Source organism: Panulirus ornatus, chromosome 9 (genome assembly GCF_036320965.1).
Source record: "Panulirus ornatus isolate Po-2019 chromosome 9, ASM3632096v1, whole genome shotgun sequence".
Taxonomy (NCBI): domain Eukaryota; kingdom Metazoa; phylum Arthropoda; class Malacostraca; order Decapoda; family Palinuridae; genus Panulirus; species Panulirus ornatus.
In genome coordinates, this window is record NC_092232.1 from 49227565 (window position 1) to 49250236 (window position 22672).

The 22672-nt window shown below is 38.6% G+C and overlaps 1 protein-coding gene across 1 annotated transcript in view; it reads right to left on the minus strand.

The window, feature by feature from the left end:
- Positions 1-22672, minus strand: part of LOC139750406 (DNA-dependent protein kinase catalytic subunit-like) — a 254167-nt gene that overhangs the window by 120286 nt on the left and 111209 nt on the right. Inside the window, exons 24-27 of the mRNA XM_071665164.1 lie at positions 18678-18928; positions 12437-12727; positions 7191-7349; positions 3915-4070 (exon numbers count right to left, since the gene is read on the minus strand). Coding sequence (XP_071521265.1) covers positions 3915-4070; positions 7191-7349; positions 12437-12727; positions 18678-18928 — 857 coding nt within the window. The remainder of the gene's footprint in view (positions 1-3914; positions 4071-7190; positions 7350-12436; positions 12728-18677; positions 18929-22672) is intronic.

A 22672-nucleotide genomic window follows, 5' to 3' on the forward strand; every position in this document is an offset into this window, starting at 1 on the left:
ATGCCATAAAAGTCCTGTCTCATCTGCTAGACACACTAAATCTTTTCCAAGGTTTTATCTCTCCATAACAAAACTCGCCAATATACTTTTCAGTGGCTTATTTGTCAGAAAAGAGTTCGTTGCATTTGTTTAAAAAGTAGCAAATGCCATAACGCAACTTAAAATACATAGTAACATGAATATTAATGAAGGTCATCGGCAACAGTAACCCCTTATGATGAGCAAGAGATGATAAGAGGTTTAGCAGTACCCCTGCAAATTTAAGGTATACTCCTCTGACTACACTTTCTTGTTTAACTCTGCTACTAGTGAAAGGGAGGGCTCAGGTGGCAGTGTATTGTCCCCTCCCAATATCCCAGCTAACTCAAGGAATATCCTGTCCCCTAAACTTGGAGCTATCAGTTAGGTAGTAGACTGCTGACAGCAGCTGCCCAGGGTGGTACTACCATCTTAAATGAGCAGTGTTGAAGTGGTGCCCAGAACCATCTTACACTCTCCATGTTAGGATGACTGGTCTTTCTCTCTGTCTTCCAAAGCAGGACTGCCATCTTCACCATAAAAGCACCATACACCTATTCAAACCTCACAATTTCTTCACATAAGTACTCTTACCAACTCCAGTTTGCTCAAACATTTTTTAGTATACTCATGATCAAGTTCAACAAATCTAAGGCCCCCTAGTTCCTGGCATCATGGAGTCCAAGCATCTGCGGGTTTCTGCCAGGCTCTACTGCCAATGAGAGGGAGGGCTCAAAAAGCAGTAGTACCAGCCCCTCCCATGCCCTTGCCCATTTTGGTAGACCTTCCTCTTTTTCTATTCACCTTACCAAAATTCATGGTCACTATCAACTTCTCTTCTGTTGAACAACATCTGTCTAGTACTTCTTCAATATCTAACCTCCCTCTGAGACACAGTTGTCTAATGATGTTCTCAAATGCCCCTTTTTCAATTCCAACTATAATCTCCACTCATGATTCCAGCTCAAATCTGGCATCCGTGTTTACTCCATCAATGCACCTGGTGCATGTCTCAGTGACCTTGAGTCTCCAAACTTTGACATTCTCTGGCATCATGACAAATGCCATGACGCAACTTACCATACATCTTGACGAAGCAATGCCATGATACAGTTTACCAAACACTGTGAGGCAGCAAATGCCATAAAGCAACTTACCAAGCATTTTGAGGTAGCATATGCCATGATGCAAATTAACGTGTTTTGACATAGCAAATGCCATGATGCAACTTACCATACATCTTGAGGCAGCAAATGCTACGTTGCAATTCATCATTTTTATTTTGAGGTAGCAAATGCCATTCTGTAACATACCACACATTTTGAGGTAGCAAAAGCCATGATGCAATTTACCATATGTTTTAAGGTGGCAAAATGCCATGATGCAAGTTACCATACATTTTGAGGTGGCACATGCCATGATTTAACTTATCATGCATTTTGAGGTAATAAATGCCATGAAGCAGCTAACTAAATGCTTTGTGTCCCCAACCCTGGAATCTCATGACCAAAGCTGATGTGCTGGACCAAGGATTTGGGGACTTTACAATCTTTAGGAAAACTTATTTATTATATTCCATCAGTATAAGGAAATATTCACTTACTACTTTTTTGCCCCATGACCACATTTTATGTGACTCCTGCAGTGCTCAGGAAGCCAGCTACATTTACTGAGTGGGAACACAGGTCACAAAATGTGAAGATACTGAGTGTATGTGAGGTGAGTGCAGAACAACAGGAAAATGAGTGCTCGTTGTCTTCAGTATGGAAGTGGCATATTAGGTGTAAGGGGTCTTGTGATAAGCTAAATCACTGTTTGCAATGTTGAAGAGATGGGCAGTGCTCAGAACAGAGATGAAACAGAGAAATTCATATATACCTGGGGAGTATAGTTCCAAATGGGTATATATCACGTGGAGTGGGGTTTAAGAGTGAGTTGGGAGAACAGCGTTTTGCTGTTTACGTAATTACAGTGAGAATGCGTTCTGACAATGTCATTTTTAAGTGAAGTGGAAATCCGCAAGTAAATGTTGAAGTGTCAACTAGAATAAGCGTTTTATTTCTTCTTGGGAGCTGATGGTTGACTACAGAGTAGTTTGGGTGGGTTGTGGTTGCAGTGGTGGTGGTAGTGATGGTGGTGGGGGTTTGTTGTTTGCTATTGCAAAGAATTACTGCCAAGCATGTCAAAGTGAGATTATACTGAAAGCATTTTTGTTTCATTGTGCAAGTGTTGAATTTTGTGGTTGATATGCAGCCAGTGACTGTTCTGAACATTTCATAGGTCTGTAATGTTTGCTTTTGACAAGCACAAGTGGACTGATGGCATCATCTTTTCCAATGTTTTAAAACCACACTTGTTAGTAAAAGTGACTGTAATGCAATGCAGTTTCCCAATCCCTTTCTTAAATAGAGACACAACGTTTGCCCTCTTCCACGTCTCTGAATTTACACCTTCCACTCATGACTTATTGAACAACATTTCCTGTGATCTAGCAAGTGTCTCCACACATTCTTTCATTATGTATTGGGAGACTTCATCAGGATCATGGTTTGTAAATGGGTCAAGTTGTTCTAATAGCCTAATAACATCATATATGTTGATTGTTATATGTTCCAAGACCTCATCCCCCTCCCACTCTGGTAATGCTGGTGCATGACTGTCCTCCGCTGTAAAAAGAATTCTGAACTTATCATTTACCTCCTTAAATATTTTCTTATCATCCTCAATGATCCTTCCCTTCAAGTGCCCTGGCATGATCAGTTGCTCTTTCATTGACAGTCTGTTCCTGATGAGCATACGTAAAAGTTTTGGATTGTCTTTTACTTTTTTGATAATACTTTTAAAAAATCTCTGCTCCCCTCCTTCTTACCTTGCAATACTCATTCCTTGCTCTCTTGTATCTCTCATATGCTGGCTGGCTGCAGTGTCTTTTATATCTCTTCCATAGTACATCAATGAGTTCTCTCACTTTATGACATTTCTCACTGAACAATATCCCTCTCCATTTTCATCCTTCTCTACTAGCCATTAGAGGAACTCATGTTCTGACCTCTTTAATGTAAATTTCACAGAACCTTTGCAGAACTCCCTCTCCCAATCAAAACTCTCAGTGTACAGATGTAGTCGCCATGACTACTTCCTCTTTGGTTCCTATAGCTACTCTGATCCCCCTCACGTGTCCTTCATCTCCATAAATTGAAAAACAAGCATGACATAATCAGTCTTACCAACAAGAGTATCAAACTTTATATTTCCTATGTTCTATTTTCATGCAACATTGTGTAAAGTCAAGGTCAAATAGACATGGTGTATCATCTCCCCAAATTTTTGTATGGTCAGAAACATGTTTATAGGGGAAGTTCTCCTTTGCACTTTCAACATATTTGTGTCACCACAACTCAGCATCTCAATGGGAATCTAAGTTCTCCCACTCTATTTCTGTGTTGGTGAAATCCCCCATCATTATCACTTTACCATCTCAAAGGAGAGAGTGTTTTGTTTCTTTCTTCACCACCCTTCTAGTTCCTTCATTATCTTCTATATACACATGTTCTACATCACTGCATTTCTTTGGAGGATTGTAAACTTAAAGGTAGTGTGTGTGTGTGTGTGTGTGTGTGTGTGTGTGTGTGTGTGTGTGTGTGTGTGTGCGTGTGTGTGTGTGTGTGTGTGTGTGTGTGTGTGTGTGTGTGTGTGTGTGTGTGTGTGCACATTTCAATCACTTGAGGAGTAGTGGCATCTTTATGTGGTTACTGAACTTCCCACATCAGGCTTTGACTACTCTAACTAGATGGTACTGGAAAGCAAGCATCCTTCAAGCCCTGCTGAAAACAAAGATCAACTCACAAAACTTACATAAAAAGGATGGAGAATAAAAATAAGCATTCCATTCTTACCTGAAAGTCTGTTTCATTCGTGACTGATCTGCAAACATGGTATAAACAAGTCTCAGACTTTGTAGCTGCTGAGTCGGTGATTGCCTCTTCATGAATTTTTCAAGTGACTCAAGAAGAGCTTCCTCATAACGATGTTTCTCCTCACGGCAAAACAGCCTAAAAATTAATTGGATAATTCGTTATGTATGACTGAATACAATGTAAAAATGAATAATAAAAACCTATTCTAAAACACAAAGAACTGGTTTGCAGTATAAACACTAAAATCTCAAGAAATATGTCACTCACAATCAAGAACCAACACTCAGTACTTTCACAAAAGTAATAAATATCATTCCACATTCAAAGCAATATTGATAATAGCACTGTGAGGAGAGTCCAAGCAATTCAAGTCATTATGGAAAAACACTAGAGGGGATGACATTTATAGCAAACCTGAACACATTTTCTAGTTATGATTATTTTTCATTGTTATCTTTACTATGAAAAAACACATGAATTTATTTCCATACACATTCAATTTTCTACTCCAACATCTTTTACAGATTTCTTTGTCACAACTTGCAACTCTGTTGCAGTTTTGCTTTTATCACTATTATCCACATGTAACATTTCTACATTCTCATAATTTTAAATGCTCTAACTCAATACCAATACTATCATTTCTTTATGTCATTGTCTCTAATTGAGACAAAAATCCTTTTAAAAAATACTCCTTACATAAAATATGAAAGAAAAAAGTCACAGCATACTTGAAAGAGATAAATCACAGCCGTTGGAAAGGCAACAAGGAAAAGAATTCCAAGGCTTCGAAAAGTTGGGAAAGAAGCAGACATCACAACAGCGCACCCTAGAGTTGTTAATACAGACATTACAAACGTTTACTCTCAAGTTGCTAACAGTGATACAGTGGTCTTGTGATACAGATGCCTCAGAAAGATCCTGTGATATAAAAGGAACTCTAGATACATATACTGGGGGCCAGTTCACAAGGTAGTGACTCAAGAAAAGAGGCATACTATAACAGGGATACGCAAACTTTTATGCATAAACTGTAATTGAAAAGTTAACTAGTGTTATGGGCATGAACAAGTTTTTGCTTTGGTTCCAGTCTTGTGTTGCCAATAAGCCACAAGGACATCAGGAATGGTCTGAGCAATACCAAAGAGGCAAAGAAACTATAACCACTGATGCCCCATAAAAAAGACTCTTTTTCAATAAACCAATTTTAAAAGAACTTTGTCCCTGTAAGGGTTACCTAATGCCTGTGATCTCTTGGGGCTTCCCACATCCCCAAAGAATGGTGCTATAGTTATCAAGATAAGAGCTTTAATCGATATCAGGTGTGGTGTTAATAAAACAACGGTGTGTGTACGTGTGTGTGTGTGTGTGTGTGTGTGTGTGTTATGAAGATACACAGATCCAAGGTTTAAGTTTAGCATATAAAGAAAACCTACCAATGTATGCTCATTATTTATATATTCATTTATTATACTTTGTTGCTGTCTCCCGCATTAGCAAGGTGGTGCAAGGAAACATGAAAGAATGGCCCAACCCACCCACATACACATGTATATACATACACGTCCACACACACATATACATACCTATACAGTTCAATGTATTCATATATACACATACACAGACATATAAATATATACACATGTACATAATTCATACTTGCTGCCTTTATTCATTCCTGTCGCCACCCCGCCACACATGAAATGACAACACCCATCCCCCTGCATGTGCACGAGGTAGTGCTAGGAAAAGAAAACACAGGCCACATTCGTTCACACTCAGTCTCTAGCTGTCATGTGTAATGCACTGAAACCACAGCTCCCTTTCCACATCCAGGCCCCACAAAACTTTCCATGGTTTACCTTAAACGCTTCACATACCTTGGTTCAATCCACTGACAGCAAGTCGACCCCGGTATACCACATCATTCCAATTTACTCTATTCCTTGCAAGCCTTTCACCCTCCTGTATGTTCAGGCCCCGATCACTCAAAATCTTTTTCACTCCATCCTTCCACTTCCAATTTGGTCTCCCACTTCTCCTCGTTCCTTCCACCCCTGACACATGTATCCTCTTTGTCAATCTTTCCTCACTCATTCTCTCCATGTGACTAAACCATTTCAAAACACCCGTTGAAATTTCAAGAAGTTCTGAACAGAATGTCAGGCCATGTTAATGAAGTATGTAAGAGGAGAATGCTGAAAGTGAATAAAAGTAAGATGCTAGTTTATGAAAGCAATGGGGGCTTACAGTGCAATACCAGTTTACATTGTGATGGAAAATATGCCATGGATAAGTTTAAATCAAGTCTAAATCTTTAGTGTGAACTCCCATAAAGAAGGCCAGTAAAAAAGCTAGAGATGAACCAACATTTCCAGTAAAGTACAAAAATTTAAGCAGTGACTGCAAGATGTCTGCTAGGATACTTGACACAATGCTGATCTATGAATGTGCAACACAAGTTTACATAAATCAGGACTAGTGAGAAATACAAGCAATATAGATGGATATCTTGGGGGATAGGGGATTAAGAATACTTCCCACGTATTCCCTGCGTGTCGTAGAAGGCGACTAAAAGGGGAGGGAGCGGGGGGCTGGAAATCCTCCACTCTCGTTTTTTTTAATTTTCCAAAAGAAGGAACAGAGGGGGCCAGGTGAGGATATTCCAAAAAAGGCCCAGTCCTCTGTTCTTAACGCTACCTCGCTGACGCGGGAAATGGTGAATAGTTTGAAAGAAGAAAGAAAGATCTTGGAAAGAATATGAAGTTGGAACCTAGAGGCAAAATGAAAAATGAAGATGAGAAGTGATAAGTTGTGGTATAGAAAAGTCACGGTATATGCACAAAAACTGTAGTATTTTGGAAGAGTAAAGCTTTGCAGAATATGAGATAGATGATAAATTGGTCAGGAAGTTATATAGTAGTACAGCTGAAGAAAAGGAGGAGGTGTGGTAGACCAAGAATGAAATGAATAGATTCAGAGAGAAATGGTTGGGGTTAGTGATATATGAAAAGTTTGATGAATGACTGGAAATCAGATGTAATGGAAGCACTTTGTGTAAAAGGATAGTATGTATAAAGACAATGTTATCACCTAATGAATGAACTTAGTGTACAAACTGAAAAAGTAAGTAGTAGTTATATAAATTCAGAAATCCATGCTCCACTTGAACTGAAAGGGGACTGATTGAGGATGTGGCATGTGGAAATGATGATAAGCAGGTGGATACAAAATGTCATTTTCATCTAAACTTACTTCACTATAAATTGTAGTAGTAATGGGGAGACAGACAACTCTAAAGCAGTCAAGATTTCAATCAAAGCTTGATGATATTCATGATCACGTGCACTGCCAGCAGGGAATTCAGTTGACCGTTGAGGGAAATGGTTGAAGCTCAGTACATCCAAGGCATCACTGCAAAAACAATTATGAATAAAGTAAGGAAGGTAAATCATGTGTTTAAAAAAGGTCTGCTAACATGAGACATGTTATAAAATCATCCTATGAAACTGGGAGTGGAGGCATTAGAAATATAAATAGGCTATAAAACATAATAATTTCAAAACAAGTAACTTATTTTTTTTGCAATTTCATCATTTAATGTTTATCCCTAGTTCTACACCTATGCCTTTCCATGATTCCCCATATCAACATATCTTTTGCATATATTTGCTGAGCTAATCCTCCTTTTCTCAAACATCTTTATTCCCAAAAATGAGTAAGTAACAACTACTTCACTTCTCTGGTAAGAAAACTCAAATGCAGAATTCTTCAGTAAATGCTTTGGATAAAATATTTTCGATTTGGTTCTCATTTTTTTTCTTTTTTAATTTCTAGGTCTTATATATGATATGCAAGTTTATGGTAATACTCCATAAAATATACTGTCATACCGTTGAACGATCCACTGGTGATTATTTCCTATGATATTACTCCATAAAATATACTGTCATACCAGTGAATGATCCACTGGTGATATTCTTTCCTATGGTATTACTCCATTAAATATACTGTCATACCATTGAACAATCCACTGGTGATATTCTTTCCTATCTTACAAACATCTGGTCACCATCCCTGAAAGATTCTGGGGAATCTTGTGTAGCTGCCCTTGAAATATCCAAAGCTTTTCACAAGGTGACACTGAGGTCTCATCTGTAAGCTCCCCTCTCTTGGCTTCCCTCCCTCGCTTGCTCCTTCATATGTAGCTTCCTCTCCAACTGATCTATTTTTGTCATTGTTGATGGATCAACCTACACCCTCTCTCAAGGTTCTGGCCTGTCCCCTACACTTTTTCTCCTTTCTTCAATGATTTCCTCTCCTTCACAAAATAATCAAATGCACTCATATGCTGATGAGTCAACACTGCATTCATCCACATCCTTCAATTCTGCTCCTCCTCTCGCTCGATCTGCATCTCGTCTTGACACAGCTTCCTCAATAAACTCAGCCTTGGATAAGATATCTCAGTGGGGTGGACAAAATCTAGTTAAGTTTAATGCCTCCAAAACCCAGTTTCTATCCATCTCATAGAAAACTCCTCACAACTCTCATCTCTCCTTTGATGGTTCTGTAATTCCACCTCTAGACTCAATGGACATGCTTTGTATTACTGTAACATCCACTCTTTCTTGGAAACCCCACATTATGGAAGTGGATCATTCTCAAGGTGTCATGTGTAATGCAACGGAAACACAGCTCCCTGTCCACAAACAGGCCCCACAAACCTTTCCATGGTCTACCCTGGATGCTTCACTTGCCCTGGTTAAGTCAATTGACACTACATAGACCCTATATGCCACATCATTCCAATTTTTTCTGTCCCATACATGCCTTTCACCATCCTACATGTTCAGGCCCTGAATGCTCAAAATCGTGTTCACTCCATCTTTCCATCTCCAATTTAGTATTCCCAATCTGCTTGTTCCCTCCAATTCTGACACATATATCCTCTCTGTTAACCTTTCCTTTCTCATTCTCTCAATACGTCCAAACCATTTCAGCACACCCTTTTCACCTCTTTCAACCATATTCTCTCTCTTGCCCCTTTCATTACTTACTTGATCAAACTATCTCCTAAACTTATTGCCCTCAAACATTTCATTTCCAACACACCCATCAATTTCTGCACAGTCTTACCTGATAAACAGCCAATACCTTGCATCTATATAATAATGTTGCGACCACCTATTTTTGCTCTCCAAAAAAATGATCTCTCCATGCATTCTTCAGTGCTCCCAGAAGCTTTGCACCCCAACCCATCCTTTGACTCACTTCAATTTCCCTGGTTCCATTAACTGCCATGTCCACTCCCAGGTCTTACCTGATAAACAGCCAATACCTTGCATCTATATAATAATGTTGCGACCACCTAATTTTGCTCTCCAAAAAAATGATCTCTCCATGCATTCTTCAGTGCTCCCAGAAGCTTTGCACCCCAACCCATCCTTTGACTCACTTCAATTTCCCTGGTTCCATTAACTGCCATGTCCACTCCCAGGTATCTAAAACACTTCAATCCCTCCAATTTTTCTCCATTCAAACTCACACCCACACACCCACTCACATTCGACTCTCTCTCCAAGTCTCTACTTTACCTCACTCACCTTCCTAACCATAAAAAAATAAAACAACAACAGTGACATCACAAATCCCTGCTGCAGGCCAACCTTCACTTGGAATCTCCTACTTGTACACATGCCTTGCACCCTTGATAAAAACTCCTCACTGCTTCTAGCAGCTTTCCTCCTAAAGATAAGATATTCCATAAGGCATCTCTAACAACCCTATCATATGCTTTCTTTAGATCCATAAATGCCACATACAAATACATCCATTTTTCAAAGCATTCATTACACATTCTTTAATGCAAATTCCTGATTCACACATCCTCTACCACTTCTGAAACCACATGGTTCATCCCTAGTCTGATGCTCTGTACATGCCTTCACTCTCCCAATCATTACCCTCCCATACAACTTACTAACTACACTAAACAAACCTATATCTCTACAGTTTGAAGACTCACCTTTATACACCTTGCCTTTATACAGCAGCACTAAACATGCATTCTGTCACTCCTCTGACACCTCACCATGATCCATGCATACACTGAAGATCCTATCAAACACATTCAATAGTCTTTCCTCTGACACCTCACCATGATCCATCCATACACTGAAGATCCTATCAAACACATTCAATAGTCTTTCAAAATACTCATTCCATCTCCTCACTTCATCACTACCTGTTCCCACTTTCTCCTGCGCCCCCTTTAGTGCTGTTGCTATCTGTTCTGTTGCTTTTTTGCACATTGTTAACCTCCTTCCATAACATCTTATTCTTCCTAAAGGTTACTGATACTCGCTCACCCCAACTCTCCTTTGCCTTCTTTTTCAACCCCTACACCTTCCTCTTGATCTCTTGCCACTTTCTCTTATGTATCCCCCAATCATTTGCACTCCTTCCCTGTAAGTACCAACCACTACCTTTCTAATTTGCTCACCTTCTACCTTTCGCATGCCATATACATCTCTTGCACATGCCATCATAGTTTCCCTAAATACCTCCCATCCCTTACCCAATCTCTTAGCTTCATTTACTCTAACCTCTTGCCATTCTATACTCAATCTCTCCAGGCACTTCTTCATGAAATTCCCTTTATCAGCTCACTTTCTTTCACCACTCTCTTCTCACCAATTGTCTCCTCTTTTCCTAAAACCTCTACAAATCTTTACCTTTGTCTCCATAAGATAGTGATCAGACATCCTATCACCTGCCCTAAACAGCACATTTACATTAAAAAGTTTCTCTTTTGCATACCTATCAACTAATATCTATGTAGTCCAATAATGCCTGCTTACCATCTTTCCCACTCATATACATATACTTGTGTATGTCCCCACTTTTTGAGAAAATGGGAGTAGGTAATATAAGATCCCTGTTGGGGTTACATGAATGAGCAGTTATTCAAAGACGTAATCATGAATGAGAGAAAACATCCCTTGTACCCTAAATATCAGATGTTGCTGTCAGGTAATACACTAAGATCTATTCAATGTTGTACTGCCAGATATAATAGGTCTTTTGTACCTTCAAGAGTGAGTTTGTTAAATGAATTAAAAGTACAAGTCAAACATCAAATGTAGGTAACAAAGCTGGATGTAATGGCCATGAATCAAGTTAAGCTAAACGAGTTTTTAATATCTTTTTATTTCTATGTTTGCATTGTATCATAGATTTTCTCTGGGGCGATGGTTCTTTTTAACTTTCTATACCATGAAAAAAGTACAAGTTTCATTTTATATGAATGATAAAGAAATAATTTTTATGAATTAATATTAGTACAATTAATTATCATTACTACTTTACAATTAATCATTATCACTTTACAATTAATTATCATTATTACTATCATTATCATTATACTTGCTGCCTTCATCCATTCCCATCACCACTCCACCACACACGAAATAGCATCCTCCCTCCCCCTTCCAGCGTGGCAGCGCTGTGGTTAATCACAAGTGGTAATCATCAAAGGTAATCACCAGTGGTAATCAACAGTGGTAATCACATCTGTCGGTCACAGTCTACAGGAATATCTATCCTTTCCTGATGCAGGTTCTTGCAAGGCATTCCACTCCATGAGATCTCCCACAATGAAACTATTCGTGTTCATTACTCAAGAGATTGTCCAATTTGAGCTCCAGCTAATGTATTCTTCTAAGTAAGGATGTGGATATGGCTAGTAGACTGCACACACTGAAGGTGCTGGCCGACCATATAGCGTGCAGAGGGGTGTAATTCTAACATGGTGCAAGAAAATGCCAAATATAATCGATGGGATGAGATTTTTTTTTTTGTCCACAGGATGAACTTGAGGTGCACAGTAAAGTAGTTGCTGACAGATAGAAATGAAACATCTCTAAGCTCGTAAATGATAGACTATATGGGAGAAGACATGTTATATTGGTCTTGCTGACCAATATAACTTTATTATTTTATTATTTGAGTCTTCAAACTGACGTCGCTGTAGTATTTACTTTCCAACCCTCATGTCTAAATCTCTCCAGCCAGACCAGACAACCCTGGACAAGGGAAGGGAAGGGATAGTGAAGTGGTCTATCAATAATCTCCTTCACTCCTCTCAACCCTTCCAGAATTTAGAGACAAAAAAAGGCCACATTCGTTCACACTCAGTCTCTAGCTGTCATGTGTAATGCACTGAAACCACAGCTCCCTTTCCACTTCCAGGCCCCACAGACCTTTCCATGGTTTACATGTGTATATATGTATATGTATGTATATGCGCATGTGTGGGCATTTATGTATATACATGTGTATGTGGGTGGGTTGGGCCATTCCGTGTCTGTTTCCTTGCGCTGCCTCGCTTACACGGGGGACAGTTGTTAAATATAATAAAATAAATAAATATATCATTATTATTACATCTAGAACTTACACGACTCATATAATGAAAAGATTAAGGGAATGGTACATACCTAAGGCAATTGGCAGTAGCTTCTGTCATTGCAAGGAAGAAAGGTAACAACTTTAAAGCCTTGATCTTTAACTGCAGTTCCACCTTAGCATCACATAAAAGATCTTTATAAAATGATACAATCTTGGATCCTGGGTCTTTGCAGTGTGCCTTCATGGTGCCTTCCCGATCTACTAAAAACAATGATGACAACAAGCCAAGGACGGATTCTTGATGGATTTTTGTGTTTCCTGCTTCACTAGAAAAGGTTGGCCAGTGGTAGATGAAAGCTTGAGTTATCTTCACAGAGTGTCTGAAAAGAATTTGGAACTTATCTATATGTCAAAACTGCTTAAAAAAATCAAAACGCTTGTAACAATGTCTTCAAAAGGCAAAGTTTTTATAACAAATATGTAGAACAATTTCTCAGATTTCAATGACTTCATATGACTGAAAAAATTAATCATCTACATTCCACAGCCAATGATTACAGGCCCTGGCTATGAAAACATTAGTCTAGTAATGAACAAGATGAAAAAAAAATACTAGTTCCTGTGAAAATTTCAGATTGTTTTACACATTTAGCATGCTGAAAGTATCCAACACTCAAGGATAAATGAATACCATAGTATACTGGACTCCGTTCTTTAAATGAAGAACCAAATTCACATGAAGGAAACCTACATTCTCTTAACCATAATTCATTTCCACCAAGCTAGATTTCATACTAATGCAGCTATGCATGTTGAGTAACAGAGGATTTGAAAAGATAAAACTTTTGGTACACTTGTCTGACAGAAGAAAAAAATAAAACAAATTTTCTATCCAATTTTTTCCCATAAATTTATCAAAAGTATATTGTTGGTTAAAAATAGCTAATCATTTCATGCTTATATTAAACATAAAAAAAACAAAAATCACAAAAAAAAAAATAGAAGGGTTGACAACATTGGCGACAGAATTCTAAATCATTTGGAGGACCACCACTTAATAATCGATTCTCAGTATCGTTTTCAATGAAATCGCTTGTCTAATAAATCTATTCAATTTTGTTTAAGATATAATCAACATGCATGGAGAAAGTAAAGCAGATGAGGTCATCTATCTAGATTTTCAAAAAGCATTTGACAAGGTTCTGCATCAAAGGTTAGTCACAAAAATTAAGTCAAGTGGCACTGATTGGGTTGTACTCTGGTGCAAAGAAAAATTGGCTGACTGGCTGTAAACAAATTGTTGTGACTACCTCTCAAAGTCTCAGAATGGTTAGATTCATCAAGTGGAGTGCCACAAGGATCAGTCTTGGGACTGGTTCTCTTTCTCATATATATAAAAAAAAATGACTTTGATAATGAGCTGCACTGCAAGATATAAAAATTTGCTGATGATACAAAGCTGGGAAATAAATCTAGAAATGAATCTAAATGTCTGCAGCTCCATGATGACAAAGACAAATTGATGAACTGGGCTCAAAGGTGGCAAATGAATTTCAATTTTGATATGTGCAAATGAATTTCAACTTCAATAAGTGCAAAGTTTTTACATATCAGGAACAAAAATGAAATGGTAAGCTACAGTATGAATTCTGTTGAAATGAAAAAAGGTAAATATGGAAAAAGACTTGGTTGTAATAATCTTCTGATAACCTAAAACCAAGTAACAAGTGCACAGAAGCAGTGGACAGAGCCGACAAATATCTTGGAATCATTGGTAGGGCCTTCAAATTTAAGAGGTGATCTAACACAAATATTCAAAATTATAAAGGCTTTGATAATCTTGATATCTCAAGTTACCAGAAAAGATACAAACTCATAGGCAAACATTTCAACTCAAATGAGGCAAAGTACCTTCTCTTTAACAGGATTGTTAATATATCTATCTATCTGTATCTCTGATGCCCATTCCCTTTGGGAACTCTCATCAAGAGGTGGCCAAGGCAAAAGGGTCTCCATTTATTCCTGTCCTTACATACATGCCTCCCTTGCATACACAATTCCACACACTATTCCTCTGTTTCTCTCCCTCAAGTATTCCTCTACCCTATTTACTCATGTCATAGGCAGCCTCTCCCTCACACCAACTCACACACACTTTAACTGCACAATCATATACTCTCCTTGTAAACTCCCTGTGTTGCATTCTTTCCACATGCCCAAACCGCCTCAAAGTATCATGTTTTACCCATTCTACTACTCCACAGTTCACTCCCTCTGCATTCCTTGCCATACCACATCTCTCATACACCCTTTCATTTCTTTCTTCATTCCATCTAGTCATACCACAAGTTCTTCTCAAACAGCTCATTTCCACAGCCTGGATTCTTGACATCTGTGACTCATTCCATGACCACGTTTCGGCCACACAGGTCTACACAGGATTACGCTGTCCCTTAATTTTCTCTGCACTTTCATACTTGCACCCAATGACTCTTCTACCCTATACCGATCTCTCCCTTATCTCTCCTTCCATATCACCACACTTACCCAAGACAGCTCCCAGATATCTAAATTCTCTCACTTCTTCCAGTCTTTTCCCCCCATATCCATAGCACAATTTAGTACTCTCTTCTTTCACCCTACATGGTTTTACAAAATTTACATTTTCACTCTTTCCTTTCAAACACCATTACTTTACTTTTACTTGCATTTACATTCAATTCCCTATGCAAACACACATCATAAAACACACAATCTTCTGCACCTTCTCTTCACTCTCAGCAAATAACACAGTATCATACCCAAACATGCTTGCCACAAGCCACCATATCTCACTGCCAGACTCCATCTCTGCATCCCTTTTCCCTAGTTTTGCTTTCATCTCTCTAATCAATCCATCCATATATATATATATATATATATATATATATATATATACATATCAAAAAGCCATGGTGACATCACACAGCCCTGCCTCCTACCTACGTGTATCCCAAAACTTTTGCTCAGCTCTTCATCCACTCTTACACATGCATTTGCTCCTCTATAGAAAGCTTTTACACCATCCAGCAATTGTCCCCCTACACCATATATCCTTAACACATTCCACAAAGCATTCCACTTGACTCTGTCATACACTTTCTCCAGATCCATAAAAGCTGCATACAACTTACCTTTTGCTAAACATTTTTCCATGGTCATCTTTGCTACAAAAATCTGATCCACACATCCCTACCTTTCGTAAACTCCCTCGTTCTTCACTTATTCTGCATTCAGTCACTTCTATCACTCTGTCAATTAATATTTTTGCATACACTTTTCCTGGTATGCTTAAAAGACTTATTCCCCTTATATTTGCTACATACATCCTCAGCACCTTTTCCTTTGAATAAAGGAACAGTTACAGCTTGCACCCAATTAAGCACAACCTTCTGTTTCCATGCTAAATTACATATAAGATGAATCCACTCCATCACACTTTCTCCTCCATATATCAGCATTTCAGCAATAATCCCATCCACTCCAGGTGCCTTTCCTACCTTCAGCCTCATTATTGCCACATCCCTTCCCCCTGCCAGTAGGGTTTGTTGGCTGATAACCTCATCTCAGCCCTTGGCTGAGGTAGAAGGGTGTAACTACTGTAAGATGTAAGGTTGGTGTAGTCGCAGCCACTCCTGCATGCTGGTGTTCATGGTTGTGTCTATTCCACACCTACACCAATAGCTGATGTAAAAGCAATCTTCAGTGAGAACAGTGAACAATGCAATAAGTTATGACAATATTGTTTATGACATCACTTGCTACCTTCTAGCTTGGGTCTGGATTTCGAGAAAGTGACTACTTTTGTTTCAGGCAGTGGTAGCTACTCCTGCTGTAGGTGACAAGGTCTGAGGTGAAACATTCAATGATTTCTTCAAACAGGAAGACCTATGAGTGGTTAATACATTCATGTATATGAATCAACACTATTCCTCCACATCATTCAATTTTGCTCCTTCCTCTCTTACTAGATCTGCATCTCGTCTTGACACAACTTCCTTGATAAACTTGCATTTACACAGGATATCTCAAAGGGGTAAACAAACTCTGGTTAGGTTTAATGCCTCCAAAACCAAGTTTTCCCATTTTTCTATTGAAAATTCCTTATAATTTTCCATTCTCCTTTGATGATTCAGTAATTCCACCTTTTGACTCAATGAACAGACTTGGTATTACTGTAACATCCACTCTTTCTTGGAAACTCCATACCAAGGAAATAGTGAAGTCTGCCCTGAAAAACTGAGAGCCCTGTTTAGATATCAAAATATATAAGGAATTGATCTGTCCTTATATGAAGATGCTGCTCTCACATCTGAGGTGGTTCTATCACTGCATCCTTGCTTGAGAGAATCAAGGCAAAAACAATCCGACTTATGAACTCACCAAGGCTAACTTCAAAACTTGACCCGCTTGCCCTATGCCACAATGTTGGTACACTTTCCCTCTTCTACAGGTATTACTTTGGGTTTTGCTCCCAAGAGCTGGCTGCTTGTGTACCTTCACCACCAGTTACACCACATTATACTCAGCAAGCTGCAACATCACATGATTACTGTGTGGCTGTTGGCAACTCATAGATGGAAAGTTTTGATAACTTTCTTTCCTTACATCTTGAAGCTCTGAAACTCTCTAATCTCCTATGTCTTTACCAGTAACTATGACCTGGTACAATTTAAAAGACAGGTTTTTCATTTCCTCCAGAATTATTAATGAAAACCTCAGTATAAGGACTATTTTCCATGCTGAATTCAAATCTGGGATTGAAATATATGTTGGGGAACCTGAAGACCTATAAATAAGAAATTAATCATTACTCTTTTAGAAGATTTTGTGTTTTATTTGATTTGTATTTGTTGGGTATCTTTTGCCTTCAGGGAGCAACACAGGATAGTTTCTACGTTTATTTCAAGTACAGAAGTATTCACTATATCATATTTCAATTTCAAAACAAAAGGGTTTTTGAGCTAACAAAATACCTGGACTATTGCCTGCAATTTTTGGTATTTTTTGTGGGGTAATAGAATTACATGAAAACCTCAGTATGAGGACTACAGATGATCCTCGACTTACAATGGTTACATTCTGATAAACTCATCATGTTAAAAACGTCGTAAAGCAAAAAACATTTAATACATGTAATACAGTTGTTTACACTCATGATCACATGGCCGACTGGAAGCTGCAGCTCGTTGCCGTTGCGCAGCATTATGGGAGTATTGTACTGCATATCGCTAGTCCGGGAAAAGATCAAAATTCAAAATTTGATGTATGGTTTCTACTGAATGCACATCGCTATCAAACCATCATAAAGTCTAACAATCCTAAGTTGAACCAATTTACCCTGAGATCATCTGTATTTTTCATGACGAATTTGAATATGGAGTTGAAATATATGTTGGGAGTCATTAAAGCCTGTAGATAAGTCATTAATTGTTACACTTTTAGAAGATTCTGTGATTATTAAGTTCATATCTATTGGGTATCTGTCGCTTTAAGGAAGCATTAGGAGATAGTTTCCATAATCATTTCAAGTATAGAAGCATTTCATTATATTTCAAATCAAAATGAAAGAAAAAGTTTTGGAGCTAAAAATTTCCCTGCAAAATTTGGTATTCTTGTGGAGGTAATAGATTCGCATGAAAACCTCAGTACATGGACTTTTTCATGCTGAATTTAAGTCTGGGATTGAAATATATGTTGAGGGGCATTAAGGCCTGTAAGTAAATAATCAATGATTACTCTTTTTGAAGATTCCATGATTATTCAGTTTGTATTCATTGGGCATTTGTTACCTTGGGGAAGCATTGCAAGATATTTTCCATGATTATTTCAAGCGCACCAGTCTGAACTAAGTCTGAACTGAGGGAGGAGATAAGTTAAGTGCGAGAAAGAGAATAAGTATTAGGATGGGGAGGGAAGGAAAAGCGAACTGAAGTGTGTAAAGTGGAAGCATCATTGTAAGAGTGAATACAGTCTGGAGATGAGAGATCATTTATGGAGAGAAGAAAGAGAGTAGGCAATTGGACAGAACCCTAAGGAACACTACTGCGACTATTCCCTGAGTAGCAGCAGCAGAAGCTACCTACTACCTATGCACTCTTAAACACAACACATTGGCTTACTACTATGACCAAACTTCACTAGTTCAGGTGATGGAAGCATCTTAAGATACCACATTAGTTAACAAGCTTTAAATAAATGACAGTCTTTGGAATACACTGTATATATTCATCCAATGACAAAACAAAGAACTATTGACAAATGAACATTTATAAGCAGTTTGCTATATACCTTTTTCTTACTTCAGGATTCCGTATCATAAAGTTGAGTAGTGTAGCAGTGATGCCCATGGCTGATGCGAATCTTCCATCCTTGATCATTTCAACAACCCTTACAAGAGTTGAGTCACAGGCAGCCAGAAGTTGTGGGATCACTATGGGGCCAAGAGTGTCCAAAATATGAGACCCCTTCTCAATTTTCTGACCAATAACTCCTGTTACACTTTCACTGTTTGTGACCCAACTAAGAAGCTGCTGGAGTACCTAAAATGGTGGTTTACATCAATAATAACTTTTCTTCATAAGGAACAGAAGAACTGCTGAACATGAAAAATGGGATATTTTGTACATTATTAAAATGTATCCATTGCACAATAAAAGACACTGACCCTCTGAAAACATTGATTCTTAAGGAAAATCTAATTAATCTCTGGTTTACATATGCATATGTATAAATATCCTCATTGTAATTTTAAAAGACATGCAGAAATGTTTAAGTTTCCTATGCTGGGCTCCTATTAAAGAACAAAGATTTGGCATTTGGTTATTACTTTTGGAGAAGAATTCTTTAATCCTTTCACTGCAGGTAGTGTATATATACCCCATGCATATCTTTTTTTCTGTCCATTGCACGTGGGACATATGCACTTGGCAAATCTCTTTTTCTGTTCACTGCAGCTGAGGCATATATAACTTGGTAATTTTTTCTGTACAAAACAGTTGGGTCATGTATATACAGCCATTAATGCAAGCAGTGGCACCCTACTCATCCTCTCCAAACACTGTACCCTAACTGTTTGTCATACACTAGCCAATACACGTGATGTCCAGGAAGCCTGTATGAGATCTGTGCCTTCACATCATATCAAAATTTTTGAAGTTGTATCATTCTCACAACATACTACTTCAGATAATACAGATAGGTCCAATAACTCACAATATTTCAACACACCATCCTTCCATCTTCGATTTAGTCTCCCTGCTCTCCTTGTTCCCTCTACCTCTGACACATATATCCTCTTTCTCAACCTTTCCTCATCCATTCTCTCTATATGCCCAAACCATTACAACACATCCTCTTCTGCCCTCTCAACCACACATCTCCCTTACCCCTTCATTACTTACTCGATTAAACCACCTCATACTACATATTGTCCTCAAACATTTCATTTCTGACACACACAAATGGTGGAGTATAGAAATGGAGTGTGACAGTGAGGAGTGGTGCCTTGCGACAAGCTTGTTTGTGTTGTTTACAGAGAGTGAAGAGGAGGAGCAGAAGGTTTTAAGTGTGCTTTATGATGTGGGTAAGCATAAGTGACTGCAGGTAAATGCAAATAGTAAACTATCAGAGTTTAAAATGAAACAGAGTGAAGGTATAGGTTTTGCAAAACTTTGAAGAGTGAGAGAAGAAAGTGTACTAAACAGTGTATGAGATATGGGAGGATAAAGACTGAGAGAGGTGACAGAATTTAAGTATCTAGGAGATCTTGGTTAAGTTTAGTGACATGGCTAGAGGGAGAAGGGAGAAAGCAGTACAAGCTAGAAGAGTCACTGGGTCCTAACAGAATAATTAAGGGTAAAGGTGTAAGTATAGAAATAAAGAAAGGATTAAGGGATAGCGACAGCACAGTCTTCCCAATTCTGACCTATGGAGCCAAAACATGGACATAGCATGAATCACAGAGATCAGGAATCCAGGCTTATATTTGGTATGGCAGGGAATGCAAAGGAAATGAATTGCGGAATGGCAGGGTGGGTGAACTGATAAAATTTTGAGGTAGCTTTGGCATGTGGAAAGAATGCAAGGGAGGGAGTTTACAAGGAGAGGTATGACAGTACAGTTAAAGGGATTGATGCGAGAGGATCATCATCTGTGACATGGGGAAACAGAGCAGAAGAGTACTGGAAGGAAAGAAATGGGGGAAGAATGCATGGAATGGTGTATGCGAAAAAGGATTGTAAGGACAGGGATAAGTAGAGAGTCTTCCCATGACCACCTACTTGATGGGAGTTCCCTAAGGATATAGCCATTAACAGTCTAACAGACAGATATCTGCGAGTGAGGATCCAAAGGCTGCCCAAGAATTTTTCACAACTACTTATCCCAGCTTGTCTTCAATATTAATGAAACAGCTTTTGCTGGAAAAGAATGCCATCCTACACTTTTACTTCTTAACAAGAGATGCATGTTTCTGGGTTCAAGGTTGCAAAAGACCAATTAACACTACTGCTGGGGGTTAATGCTTCAAGAGACTTTAAGCTGAAACCAACATTCATTTACATCTCTGAAACATCAAGAGCTATGATGGGATCCTTAAAAGAGCATCTGGAAATCAAATCAAATAAGAAGGTCAGGGTGATAATTAACATTTTCCAGTAGTGGTATGTCATATTTTTGCCTAGAAGTGACACAGTACTGTGATAGATAAAACTTTAGAACACAAAACATTGTTGGTGCTTGATAATGCCCCAGGCCATCCCAAGAATCTAGACACCATTTGGACCTTCATACCTGTAAAAGTGGTCTACCTTCCACCTCATACAACTTCTATGATCCAGCCCAGCCAATGGATCAGGGAGTCATATCAAATTTCAAGGCCTGCTACCTTCATCGCACCTTCAGACAACTTGTTGAGGAGACAGATGGTGAAGATAAACAGCCACAAAATCATGGAAAACTACCATATCATTAAGGCCATAGATAATATTACAGAAGTCTGGGATGAGTAACTAATAATTCCATGAATAGAATTTGGAAGGAGCTATGGCCAGAAGCATGCAACAACTTCCTGGGCTTAGACATACCACCAGTTACTGAGTGATGTGGATGTAAATGATGTGGAAGAGCAACATCATGATAACATTCTTACTAATGATAAACTGCAGGATCAGCATAGCAACGTGTCCAAGGTAAGGATGATGACTCACATACAGAAGAGCCAGGGAAACCACCAAAGAGAAACTTTACCACAGCATTCCTCAGTAACAGCATCACCAAGATCACAGAAATCATGAACCACTTTGCTGAGAATGACCCAGACTGGAAGTGCAGTAGCAGGGCAAATTGAGGTGTTCTTGACATGATTGCCAGCTACAAAGAATTGCTTTGTGAAAGAAAACTCAAGAAATGACAGTCAAACCCACATGCCTTCTTAAAGAAACAGCCAAAATGCAAGAAGGAGCTCCTGGGTTGCATCATCTCCCACTGCTGTCGTGATGTGTTGCTGCTTTAGTGCTTTGTTGGTGAGTTATCATGTCTATAATTGATTATCAAATGTGTTTTATAATTCTATACTGAGTGTAGATCTTAAAATTGTGTGTGCTTAACTGTATCACAAGCATATGGTGGAGCGTGCAGTGGTGGGTTGAGCGTCAGCTGCTAAGGAGTGCTTGGCAACTTGGCAATCTTCCAATCAACCTCTCTACTTACCATGGGACCACTTTCTGCTCTGCCATTCCATATCTTTAAATGTTATGTAATGTCATTCTGAAGAGCTGTAAAGTTGCTCATTTATAATTACACCCAATTCTAAGGTTTATATCAGCAGTTCAGTAGTTTCTGGTAGTGCTGCATCCAGTGTTACCAGAGAATCTGATAGACACATCACCTCCTCACCCCTTACCACAATCTCCCTCACCTCCATCACAACCACCACCACTACCATCGCCTCCATCATCAACGCCTTTGTCGCTACTAACCTTATCACTGCCAAAATCATAATGTCAGTGACTCAGAGATGGATTAGCTTCAGCTAGAGCAAAGCTGTACAATAGCCACTACCTCCTGCCTCCCACCTGCTGCACCCCACTAGCTTGCTGCCTCTCTCATCAATTTTACTACAATTGTCGCTATTCATCAAATGACTGTCATTCATGATACAATATTGCACTGTTTATTTGTTATTCATTCATTAGCAAAGATATGTTACTGTAGTAATCTGTGTCTATCAATACACTGAATCCTCATATACAATACTATATATATATATATATCTCTAAATGAAA